The following is a 13,077-nucleotide window of genomic DNA, read 5'->3' on the forward strand; positions in this document are numbered from 1 at the left end:
TCTAATTGATCCTTCTCAGAAGTTTTCTGCTGACATTGGAGACGTCCTTGCAGATCCTTTCTCTTGTCGCAGACTAATAGGCAAGCTCAACTATTTAACACACACTCGCCCTGATTTAGCTTTTGTTGTTCAACACCTTTCTCAATTTATGCAGTGTCCGCGTGTTCCTCAATTCACAGCTGCTATCAGGGTGCTTCGTTACTTGCGCATGTCTCCTGGCCAAGGACTGTTCATGAGCAGTGATCCTTCTTTTTCCATCCTTGCTTTTTGTGACGCAGATTGGGCGTTGTGTGTCGATATTAGGAGGTCTGTAAGTGGATACTACATCAATTTAGGAGGCTCTCCTATCTCCTGGAAATCCAAAAAGCAGGTCTCCGTTTCACTCTCATCGGCAGAAGCTGAGTATCGATCAATGCGTCGGATTGTCGCTAAACTTACCTGGTTAGATCGCCTTCTTCATGATTTGTCAGCTCCGCCCACTTTACCAATTCCAGTACACTCTGATAGCCAAGCCGCATTACATATTACTCGCAATCCCATGTTCTATGAATGGACAAAGCATGTCGAACTCGACTGTCACTTTGTCCGTCAGTAATTTATCTTTGGACTGATCTCTCTCAATTTTGTACCTTTTTCTGCTTAGCTTGCAGGCATTTTCATTAAGCCCTTGTCTGGGCCATCTCATTGTTCTATTCTCTGCAAGTTGGGTGTAGCTCCTCTCCCCTCCAACTTGAAGGGGGGTGTTGGATTTACAGTATCTAGTGAAGATGATGATGCGATTCAAACAAAGACAAAGTTCTTGTTGTGTACTCAAGATTCATCTCTTGGGCCTAAGTCAGTAGGCTTATGCACTAAGAATGGTCCTAGTAATGCATCTAGCCTAAGTAGAAATACAACAGATATACAAGAAATTTCAGATTTAGTTACATAGCATTGTATAGGAATATTTACAGTTGTATAGTTTGTTATTTATTGTCAGTATAGTATCAAATGATTAGGTGACAACTGTAGGTACTAATCTGTCCTTTTTCTTTACACGACTTGTATAAATACATATATGCATTAATAAAGAATATTCATTGAAAAATTTCCAAATCAACTCTCATTTCTTCAGTCTTTCTACAAAACACAATCAAGTCACGGATGCATTGAGTAGAAAAGAGGTATTTGCTGCATTTATATTCAATTTATAAGCTTTAAAATGATTTCCTTGATCAAATCAGGTTGTGCACATTAAAAGACTCCTTATATGTCAAGTGCAAGAAGGGACATTGAGGCGGTACTAGATTGAGGATGATCTGCTCCATTTTAAAGGGGATAATCGTGGTATCAAAGGGTGGTGGATGATGTAAAAACTTAATGAAAGAGGGCACATGACGCTACTTGGACTGGTCATTCAGTTTTTGAGAGGATGCTAGCTTTATTGTCGCGTGTTTATTTCTAGCCTAAGATGGAAAACGATATAGAGTCATACGTGAAGAGTTGTTATATCTACCAAGAAGACAAGACAAAGTGTAAGAAAGAGACAGGTTTGTTGCAGCATCTGCCTATTCTAGAACGGCCAGAAAGGTTGAAGATACACCCAACCTTCCATGTAAGTTTCTTGAAGCCTTATTTTGCAGATGATGATGATCTGGACAGGAATGAATCGAAGAGGGCTCCTCCTTCCGTACCAATTACTTAGTTTGAGGCAAAAATTGAGGAGATACTTGATCACTCTGTCGTCGGCAGAAGTAAGACACACTAAGATAGAATTCTTAGCTCATTCGATGGGCAACGCTGTAGCAGATGTAGTTCGGCAGAATAGTATAAACTTGTGGCAGTTTGATGACCAGATAAAGGACTACCTCAAAACAGTCCTGATGAGGGAATCAAGTTCAATTGGTGGGGGTAGTTTGTTAGACACTCGGTCTAAGTAAGCAACATCAGCAAGGGCATGGAAAGGACTTCTACATTGTCCTTGGCATGTGCGTAATGAAACAATGTAGTTTTGGCGATTAAGTGTTAGTTGGGTGACATGAGACAAGGATGCTAGAGTGTTGGTTAACAAGACTTGGGCATAGTGGAAAGGACAGGCGCATGACACCTGATGGGAATGCGTGCAAAAACAGTGGACACCGGCAAGGCAAGGCAGACGGTTGGCTTGACAATGGCAAGGCAGTAAAATGACCTGACGATGGCAAGAAAGGTTGTTCAATGTGGGCATGAAGCTGGCACAAACAGGGAAATAAAACTAAGTGTTGAAGAAGGCTGAAATGTTCCAAGTGTTGGGGACGGAAATTTGGCTAAGGCAAATGAAGACCATGTGTGTACTCTGTGGCACATGGGTTGTTTTATTTTGAAATTTGAATGTTGTATTGCTCTTAGAACTATTAAGTTGTACTTAGTTAATTTCATATAAGAATTTTGTTAAGCCATGTGCAGGGTACATGAGCAGTTGTAACTGCCTATGTGTAGAGCTTTAAAACTGGGCATAAATTCGACCAAGGCATGAGAGAGTGTTTTGTGCCTTAGTAACTTCGTGAAGCCTAGTCCTTTGTGTATCTTTGATATTAATAAAGGTTGGGACTTGTTCCTCTACATTTCTGTGTTGTTGCTACACTTACGACGCCTAAGAAAAGACTTAGACGAATTTGTGAGTGAGTGTGTGAGGCTGAGTTTGTGAGTGTGCTGACTGCCTAGCAGTGGTGACGAAGAAAAAAAATCACCCCTGTATCCACTCACCTGTCGTTCAACCAGTAGGTATATCATATTTCTTGATCTCTCACCTATTTCATGGAAGAGCAAGAAACAAATAACAGTGTCGCATTCTTCTGCTGAAGTAGAATATTGTTCCATGGCAACAACTGCTTGTGAGATCATCTCGTTATGCCAATTCCTTTCACTTATATGTCCCTCATTCAGATCCAGTTTCTTTATATTGCGATAGTCAAGTCGCACCTCATATTACCAATAATCAAGTTTATCATGAACGGACTAAGCATATTGAGTGGACTGTCATTATGTTCAAGACTGTATTCAACAGGGGTTTGTTGGTTTGTCATCACATTTCAACACAACAACTTGCTGATGTTTTTATTAAACTTTAGATACACACCAGTTTCAAATATTGATTGTCAAGTTAGGCATTCGAGCCCTCCATGCTCCAACTTAAGGAGATGTAATAGTGTACTTGGTAGTAAGTTATAGATGCACATTAATTTGAATTTTTAATTATGAAGATTTGGTGTACAGTTTGTATTCTATAGGACTCCTCTAGGATAGAGTTTGTGTTCTCATAAAGAGTAAACTACCGGAAAACATTTTCAAAAGGACGAAGTAGCAGCAATCTGGGGTGCAATGATCTGCTTAGAGGAACAACACTACACAGGAATGTTGTACAGATCAAGAGGGAAGTAAAATATACATAGAATTGAGTTGTTTAAAACTTCAAAAAAGGCACATAGAAGTATAGTTTTTTTTTTTGCATATATTAATTAGGATACATTACTGTCACTCACTGATTAGTACTAGTTGTTGTCATACAAATTCACCACAAAGGCTCAGTTTTCTCTTTTTGGCCTTTTTGCCTGTTTGCCTGTCATCCATCACAGAGATGCTCATTACTAGTTTGAAATATGAAAAAGAGTTTGAAACCTAATATAGAAAAGGAGAAAGAATAAGTGCTCTTCTGACTCCTCTGCCCACCAACACTCGAAGAACACAAGAGTTGGTAAAAACATCAGAAACCAAATTTGTGAAAACTGACAAGGATAAATCCATTGCAACATAATTTCATCAAAAAATATTAGCAGATGAAACTTCTATGTTACAAATATCAGTCTTCAGCATTGCAGAGCCGGGTGGAAGCTACACTATTAATCAAAACATTTTCTTCATTGAAGATAAAGTCATCTAGTGTCCTCTCTGTTCGACAAGATGAACTTCCTGAGGAAGAAGATCATATTTTATATTCAGGTCATCAAACATTTTCTTCATTTCTAGGATCAGTTCAGTTCTCCGTCTGTTCTTTTCGCCATAGTTCTGAAAGTTCATCGTATGATTGAAAAAGACTGCCATTTTTATTTTGTTCATATTTTCAATCTCCTTCACCACAACACTATGATTTGGATGCCAATACTGGGGAGTTTTCTCTAAGTACCTGATACATCAATAACAAGAAAGGTAAAAAATCAAAAAACTTGACTGAAAAATGAATGTCATTACAAGGTATAAGGCAACAACATACCCTGGGGTGGGGTGGGTACACAGACCTTACCTCAATTCAGGTAACACATTTCAAAGCAAGTATGAAAATGTAATACAGAAGTGAGGAAAACTAGACAATGTCGACTACCTAATAACCTTCTACCCTAATCCTCGACCTTCAAATCCTCCAATCTAAGGTCATGTCTGTCCTATATAGTTTTTCGGCCTACCTCTACCTTTCCTTAGATCCCATGGCCAAACTCTCACGTCTTCTCACTGGGGCATAGGTGCATCTCTTCTTCACATGCCTGAACTATCTTAGCTTCACTTCCCTCATTTTGTCCACTACAGAGGTCATTCTCACCTTGTCTCGAATATCTTCATTTCTAATCCTATCTCTCCAAGTATGTCCACACATCCATCTCAACAATCACAAGGTATAGGGCAAAAAAAATTTCTTTTCGTTTTATGAATAGGAGTATAGGGCAATACTTTTACTTTTCTTTTTTTGAATAGGAGTATAGGGCAATACTTATACACGTAAGATATCCTTATCTAACATCAAGTTGAGGATTTGCATCGTCTTTGAGCAGGTTACAGTTTTGCCATGGGAGAAAAACTAGTCAACATCTCGTGTCCAAACTGTAATATGTTTCCTCAAAACTTTAAACCTTAAACTAACTACCCTTGATATATAAAGCCTAAGCTCAAATTCTAAATTAATGGTAGTTGTTGGAGAATAAAGCCTAAGCTGAATCTTAAATTCATGGTTTTCAGTACTCAGCTTTGTGGAAAGGCCCCTAGTATTAAACCGCTTTTCAACAGTTTGAGAAATCCAGGGTTTAAGATGAATTTTCAACATTGAATGTTCAGATTCTAGCTAGACTAGCTTTAATTTTTGGATGCACTTACAAACTTCTGTAGAAGTCAATATCTTTAATGATGAATGTTGTGTTTTCTCCTAATAACTTTCAAATGCAAATTTACTGCAGATACTGGAAAAAGATGACAAGAACTTTCTATTACCTCTTTATTTTCTCTTTTAAAGCTCCTATCTTTTCCACAGGTGTTCTGTAATCAATGGAAAACTCGAAGTTATCACCCATATCAGGACTTCTGTAGAAATTGCTTATTGGCTTGACCGCCAAAACTGAATTTGGGTAGAATATCTTTTCGTTATCAAACCTCAAGAATACTGTGGATAAGATATTCATTTCTTCAACAGTCATCTGACAATTTGCAAGATAAAAGTGTGAATTAACAAAGAAAATGCAAAACAACAAGAAGATGCAATTAGCAGACATTACCTGAACACCATCAATGACGCATCGATCGCCAACATCAAAAGGATGCATCACAAATACAAATATGATAGCTTCAAATATAGTCTTGCAAGTATTCCCAAAAATAAAAGCAGCTACCACGAGTTGTGACGACAGAAAGACAAGCACTTTAGTAGTCGCTATACCCACCAAGAGGAGCCATATGATGATTATTATGACAATCAGAATGCATGTCACAAGCTTGTTCAATTGCTTTACAGCAGTTTTTGTATCATTCAAAGCATGTGATAGAGCTCTGCGTCCTTGATAAACCTTAACCTGCAAGACATTGATATGCCAAAAAGTACAAGTGATTGGTATGCCAAAAATGATAAATACTCATTCCATGACCATCTCATAAATCTAACGAATGAGCTAGCAAATCCAATAGGAAGGACTCATACATTTGACATCTAACCTACACCAGCAGATGGCTTCTATTCACTTAGATGGCTGCTTTCCTGTTTCCTGATGCGATTACATAAACAGGAGAGCTCTAATTGTGCTTCACTAATCACCAGAAAAATGTCAAGAATTCTTATTATTTTTTATTTTCTAGATCCCAACATTCTGTATCATTTTGGTCATTAAACACCAGATGAAATGGATCTAGTTTAAATCATGCCAAAAGTTATTGCAAACTCAAACATTATGAGCATGGTGTACCCTTAATCCGACTGATTTAAATTCTTTTACATCAATTTGCCAAGCATAATCCAAAAAAATGATTAAGTTCTGAGCATACCACCCATTCCGTCAATGCTTTCTTATCAATCTGTCCAGTTTCTGCCACATCTATCATGGGGAGCACAATATCGACCTCTTCTTTAATCAAGAATCTCTTAAGGTCATACTCATCAATGTACCTACACACACGGAAAAAAATAAACAAAGTGAGGTTATGATTTATGTGAATCAAGAGAGATGACACTAAATAAAAGAATGTCATAGGATATTTACTTAGGATGTGACAAACTATAACATCATAGCGATGTTTCAAATGCAAGTGTTTTCTTACTTGGAACCAGGCGGTGCGACATTCCTGAAGATGTGATAGGCAGCAGCAATTGCTTCCTCCTCATTGTTGATCTCCTTATCTGCTTGCTCACATCCTATATCATAATCATTTTCACCTAACGAGCCAGAGATAGTGGAAAGTCCTGAGTTAGATATTACATCAACTAACATTTTCATGGTCCATGCAGAGACCTTTTCTCGCTTCATCTCATGAAGCTTATTAATATCAATCACCGCCTTTTCCTTCTTTTCCTTCCCATCTTTTCCCTTCATTGTTTTACGGAAACTGAATTGACTGGCAACACTGTTTGATCTCCCCAGCATCTGAGCAGACTCCATAACTGGAAGTCCTGATAGGGTCAGTAGAATATACTGATGAAAGATTGATTCTTGAATCCTATCAAAGAATGTATTTACATGGAAGGAGGCAGCCAAAATCTTTAGCAGCAAAGTCTTCAAGAGCCACAAGAATGATCCGATAAGTAAAGCTGCTATAGTCCTTGTAATAAAATTAGTAACCTTCTCAGTGGAATGTGACCGTTCCTCATTTGAGAAAAGCAGAACCCATGTGAGAAGAACCAAGCCAAACCAAATGCAAACTTGAACACTTTTCTTTAGACCAAAGACAAAATATAACACCTTCTTCCTCAATAAAAAGTTCAACTCTATCAACAAGGCAACAAAATGTATAAACCACTTAGTAACCAACATGCCACTAAAGGTCACCATAACAAGGACAATCCACTTCCAGATCTTCAAATCCCAAAGTTTCCAGTGTTCAAATTTCTTAACCAATAAACTAGCAAGCAAACATCCTAAAAGACAAAGAAACACCAGCCATTCAATCAGAACTTTTGTCTTAACTTTGTTATACTTCAACTTATTCCTTGAGCTCACTTTCTTATATATCTCCTCATCTTCATCGACTCCTCCAAAACCACCAGGTGATGCCATTAACGGTGTTCTTGGGGTTACTGATATAGATACTGTTCTTGTAGTCTCTTTAAATGTATCACTAGAACCCATTTTAGCAGTAGGCGAAGCACGGTTAGATACATTCCTATAAGGGGAATTTGCACTTGGCTCAGGTTGTTCATCAAACATGTTGGCATCAATAGGTAGAGATTGTTCACCAAATCTTGACTTGGGTTTCGAAAATACAGAGCTGGCAAGCGATTTTCGCCGAGTGAGAGTTTCATTAGTTGGGATTTTGGGTGGTTTGTTGGAGCTTGGGCTTGGAGGATACCTTGCAATTTCAGGTGAGGAATCACTGACTTGCACAGTCTTTGGAATCTGGGAACCTGAAGGGGGATCAACTGTTGATCTTGATGGTCGAACAGGACTCTTAGAATCCCTTTCATCCTCAGAGATCAAGACAACCACATCACTGGGGGGTTTCTTGTTCTCTACCATGCCAATCTCCCCACTAAATTTTACAGCTTTACCATTTGAATCCATTCCAAAGCCAAGTTAAACATCAAACACCTGAAGAATGAGAAAGAAGAAAGGGTCACACAATGCAATAACAGAGTAATATAACTGTAGAGAAACTACAAATTCAATGTTTTCACCCAACTTTTGACAAAAGAGGCAAACACAGACTGGTTAATCCAAGATTCAGCAAAAAAGAAAAAAAAAAGACATGTTATTATCTACTTTATATTGTTCTAAAGGAGGGGGACAAGTTCTTTTTCCAAAGATGCAATCTTTATGGGATAATCAAACAGAAACAGTGAGTAAAAAAAGAATATGTTTTGAATCAAGAAAAAGAATAAAAGAAGCAGCAAAGTTGGTACAAAAGAAAAAAAAAACAAGAAAAGGGAACAACAGAGACTGTAATAGAACCATTGTAACTTGTAAGTGAATATAGTAGTATCCAAATTAGACAAAGATTTTACATAAACAATGGAAGAAGGAAGAAACAACTTACAAGTTCAAGAGAGGCCAGGGTTTCAACTTTCAAAAAAAGGTGCCAGAGAAGAAAGAGTGGAAAACCGAGGGGGAGGCAGGCACATATTTTAATGGAAAGCTTTGCCTCCTTTGGAGAGGGACAGTTCACACCACAAAATAGTATATTTGAACTAGCCACGTGAGTCGAATCACAATTAATAAAATGTACTTGTACCTCGATCCATTTTAGTTCTTTCATACGACTATATTTTTAAAGAAAAATACAGTAATAATTTTACTATATCATTTATTATATAAACTAGATATTGGGTGCCCGCGCCAGCGCGGGCTTTGCGTATATTTTTTTTGTCTCAATTTATGTAACATAAATGAAATTTGAAGAGTCAACTAAATTTTTTGTATGTGTTTTTTTTAAAAATATTTTAAATTGTTAATTTATAGTGATTATAGTACCTTTTATGACATTTTCAAATAATATATATTACTCCTTCTGTTCCATTTTACACGACACAAGTGATTTTAGGAAAGCCGACTAAACTTCTTATATNAACTAAAGTTTTTGTATGTGTTTTTTTAAAAAATATTTTAAATTATTAATTTATAGTGATTTATAGTACCTTTTATGACATTTTCAAATAATATATATTACTCCTTCTGTTCCATTTTACACGACACAAGTGATTTTAGGAAAGCCGACTAAACTTCTTATATGATTCTCACATATTTTTAGTTGTTATTTTACTCTGATTCCTAGTACTTTTTACGTTAATTTCAAACAATATATGTTACTTTTTTTGTTTCGATATGAATTTAGAGAGTCAATCAAATTTTATATATGGTTTTTAACTTCTTCTTTTTTTAAACAAAATATCTTAAATTGTTACTTTGTGATTTTAAGCTCTTTTTTTTGGTAATAAATGCAATTGTCAAATATATAACAAATAAAAAAGAAGAAAAAAAAAGTACTAAAGTTTTCAAATAATTATATTTCTATATTAAAATGTTCAAATCTTTAAAACACCACTTATACGCACAAATTAATATAAGGAAGACAAAAGATTTTTTAAAATATATTTGTGGAAGCTCTTTCTAACAATTGCATATATATATATATATATATATATATATATATATATTTCATTTTTAAAATATGATTCCCTCCGTTTTGATTTTAAAAAGATAATAACCTTTAAATTTTAATTTTTTTTTATAGCATATTTAAGATCACAAAATTAAAAAATATTTTAATATATTTGATATATACCACAAAATTTAAATGTACATATAAATTTTAATTTTAATTGATTTCCACCAAATATTATACTTGATATATAATTATTAAGAGCTAAATGTAATTATAATTTATTTACTTTCATGTAAAAGAGATGTATCATTTCTGAACATATCCAGTGGCTTAAGAGAAGAGTGAGACTCTAATTAATGGGAAGAGCGATTTTAAAAATTTAAATTTACAGAAAGAATAAATTAATTTGGAATTTCTTATGCAAATTATGTGGGTTATTAATATTTTGTATTGGTTGAGAGAGAGATTTTTTAAGTTCATAATTATTGTAATTTATAGTTATTAGTTTGTTGTGATTTATAGTACTTTTTGCGCATCATTTTTAAATAATATATGTTATTCATAAATATTTTCAGTTGTTAATTTATTAGCCAACCAAATTTTCAATATGATTTAAAAATATTTTCAGTTGCTAATTATTGTAATTTATAGTATTTCTTATGTAATTTTTAATAATACATTTTATTCTATTTATTTAAATTCATGCGACAATGATAGAATTTTAAGAATCAACTAAATCTTTTTAGAAAATTTAATTTCTTTCTACTATATTTTGTAGCTAAAATATAATAAATGAAGTAATTAAATTTCAAAATGTTAAATTTTCAAGGAAGAAATAAAGTGGGAAAAAATAAAAAAGAAACTGTGAGGAACAAATAAAAGAAGGAAATGAGAATTGTTAATGGGCAATTGGATAACAAAAAGAAAAATAGAAAAACGTGAAATAGGCAGAAACAAGGGCCCACATTTTTCGGCTTGAGGTAAAGCCAAAGGAAAAGATGGGCGGACTTTTAAGCTGACCTACGTGGCGGTTTTTCATTGGACTTTTAAGTTGACCTACGTGACGGTTTTTCATTGTTTTCGTCGGACTGAGGAACTCTCACTTATTTAGAATGATGATATCTCGCTAATTTAATTATTAATTTATCATAAATTGTATCGATACAATTATACATAAAATCGGTTTAAATGGACGAGCAATGATGTGAAAAAGGCTGAAGGCCATCTGTTCAATTGGTCATCATCATTAGATATAAAGTATAAAGAGAGAAGATAATTTAAATCATCATAAAGAGAATAGTCCAACAAACAAACGAAAACTCCAACAAATACCCCGCAACTTTTTAAAGATTTACAGATCAACTACATTTTGGACCACCAATCAAAAAAGCTTTCCTTTAAAAATATTTTTTTGGACATCGACTTCATTTTGCCTTTTTCACGATATTTTCTCAAAAATCGTTTTGATTATTTGTATCATATTATGTTAATTTTTTAGAAGTATAAAAAATACTCAGAATTTGATTCAAATGATATAAGTTATTTCCTATGTCTCAAGAACACAAGTAAAGTTTTCAAAAGTCAATTAAAATTTTACTATATTTTTAAATATTTAAATTATTAACTATTATAATTTATAATATTTCAGATTCTTAATTATAATACCCAAAGATAAAATAAAAGTTTAAATTGCCTTCAACCTTCTTAACATAACAACCACTAAGATAGATAGCCACGTGGCCATGAAAGAAAAGTGAAAAGCAACTCAAAAGCTGCAGTTAAAAATTTAGGGGTAATAAAGATTAATTTGGTCAAAATAATTAAAAAAAGGATACAATAATTATAACACATTTTTTATTGTGCCAATACCTTTTTTGGCACCTCAAACTTTCTTATTATATACCCCGTTTTTCCTAATTACTTGTCCATATTTCTTTTTTTAGTTGTCCCTAATTACTTGTCAATTTTGACAAATCAAGAAAGGACATTTTTTTTAACTATTATACTTTCAATTAATTACTTTGGAAAAAGGTAGAACTTCTTGAAAAGATTAAGTTTTTAATTCATCAACTTCATAATTAATAGGGGTAAAATTGTAAACTCACTATGTCAATTATTGATTTCTCAATAGATGTGTCAATTCAAAAGTGGACAAGTAATTAGGGACAAAAGGAGTACTAGTCACAAGAACCGTGAAAGCATAAACCCAACATATGTTACTTTTTATCTAAATTTTTATGATACAGATAGAAATTGGAGAGTCAACTAATTTGGTAATATGAATTTTAGATATATAAAGTTGTTAGTTATTATGATTTATAATATTTTTATGTAATTTTTAATAATATATCTTACTCTCTATGTTCTAATTTATGAGATACTGGTAATTCTTTTATGTCTTTTAAATTTTTAAGTTGTTAATTATTATGATCTAATATGGGCCCAAACTTTGTGATGAATATTTTGAGTACCGTATAGTATTAAATTTTATTTTTAACTCAGATAAAGTCATATCACAAAATATATCCCAAAGACAAAGTAATACCTCGAAAATTGGAAAGTTGGATTAAAAAAAAGTTTAATTTTGGCACTGATGCAGTAACTACGAGTCCTATCTACGGACTGTAGGAAGTCCTACGGGCCGTAGAAGGGAAATCATAGAAGTTGAGTTTTTGAAAAATTCAAGTTTCTGAAGTTTGACCTACCAGTGAACATGACAAGTCATAGGATATATGATGGCTCGTAGATGGGTTCCATAGAATGGTTCTACACTTAGTGAAACTTTGAACTTCAACTTGGGCTCTACGGAAGGAATCTAAGGATTGTAGATTGAACGTCGAATTGTAGAAAGGTCTCGTGGAAAGTTGATTGAACATTGGGGTTCTAAAGTTGGTTTTGCGGTTGACCAGTACGGGCCGTACAAATTTCTACGGATTGTAGGTCCAACCCATAGGTCATTCTGACACTTATTTCTTAAGGGTATTTGGGTCTTTTCCTATGCTTTTAATATCTACACCAATGTCGTTTTGATCGTATTTCTAAGTCCTATAACTACCTTTCCATTATTAAAACTACCAAAACCCTTTCATTCTCTCAAATTCCCAAAACACATCCAAGTTCATCCCTCTCCAATTCTCCCTCAAGCTCAAGGAAGAAAGCTAGGGTTCCAAGCTCTAAGTCTCCTTTTTCTTCTTGATTTTCTAGGATTTGATCATCAAGGTATGTTGAAATTCACCAGTGGATTCCATTCATTCATAGGGTTCCAAGAAATTTCAATCCTCAAAGCCAATTTCACCCAATTTGATTAGGGTTTCATGCAAATCTCCATGAATCTTATTTGTTATCATTCAATTGTTTGGTTTCAATCTTATTGTGCATGATTTGATTCAATTATATGCTTTTCAATTGATTTCATATGGACTCATGTATTGTATATGTTTATGATGATGAATTTATGACAAAAACTATAAACTTATGAATGATGAATTATGAAAGTTATGTATGTTTTATGAAAAAGATATTTTATGAACTAAGGTTGCTTTTGAGATAAGTATA

The 13,077-nt window shown here is 34.1% G+C and overlaps 1 protein-coding gene across 1 annotated transcript; it reads right to left on the reverse strand.

Moving 5' to 3' along the window:
* Positions 1 to 3,637: 3,637 nt before the first annotated feature.
* LOC125841365 (mechanosensitive ion channel protein 10-like) lies at positions 3,638 to 8,562 on the reverse strand. The gene is made up of 6 exons (XM_049520473.1): positions 8,458 to 8,562; positions 6,529 to 8,012; positions 6,256 to 6,376; positions 5,496 to 5,789; positions 5,215 to 5,417; positions 3,638 to 4,141 (listed from the first exon to the last, which is right to left on the reverse strand). Exons 2-6 carry the CDS (start codon positions 7,983 to 7,985, stop codon positions 3,895 to 3,897), a joined length of 2,322 nt encoding a protein of 773 aa, XP_049376430.1. The 5' UTR covers positions 7,986 to 8,012; positions 8,458 to 8,562; the 3' UTR covers positions 3,638 to 3,894.
* Between the last annotated feature and the right edge of the window lie 4,515 nt (positions 8,563 to 13,077).

The sequence above is a fragment of the Solanum stenotomum genome, chromosome 10, assembly GCF_019186545.1.
Source record: "Solanum stenotomum isolate F172 chromosome 10, ASM1918654v1, whole genome shotgun sequence".
Lineage (NCBI taxonomy): Eukaryota > Viridiplantae > Streptophyta > Magnoliopsida > Solanales > Solanaceae > Solanum > Solanum stenotomum.

Bases quoted from the DNA above. Each gene is read 5' to 3' on its own strand.
- LOC125841365 (XM_049520473.1), bottom strand. From the start codon at position 7,985: ATGGATTCAAATGGTAAAGCTGTAAAATTTAGTGGGGAGATTGGCATG. The intron at 6,377-6,528 runs GTAAGAAAACAC...CCGTGTGTGTAG, and splicing joins GTCGCACCGCCTGGTTCCAA to GTACATTGATGAGTATGACC. The intron at 4,142-5,214 runs GTAATAGAAAGT...TTGATGTATCAG, and splicing joins TTAAAAGAGAAAATAAAGAG to GTACTTAGAGAAAACTCCCC.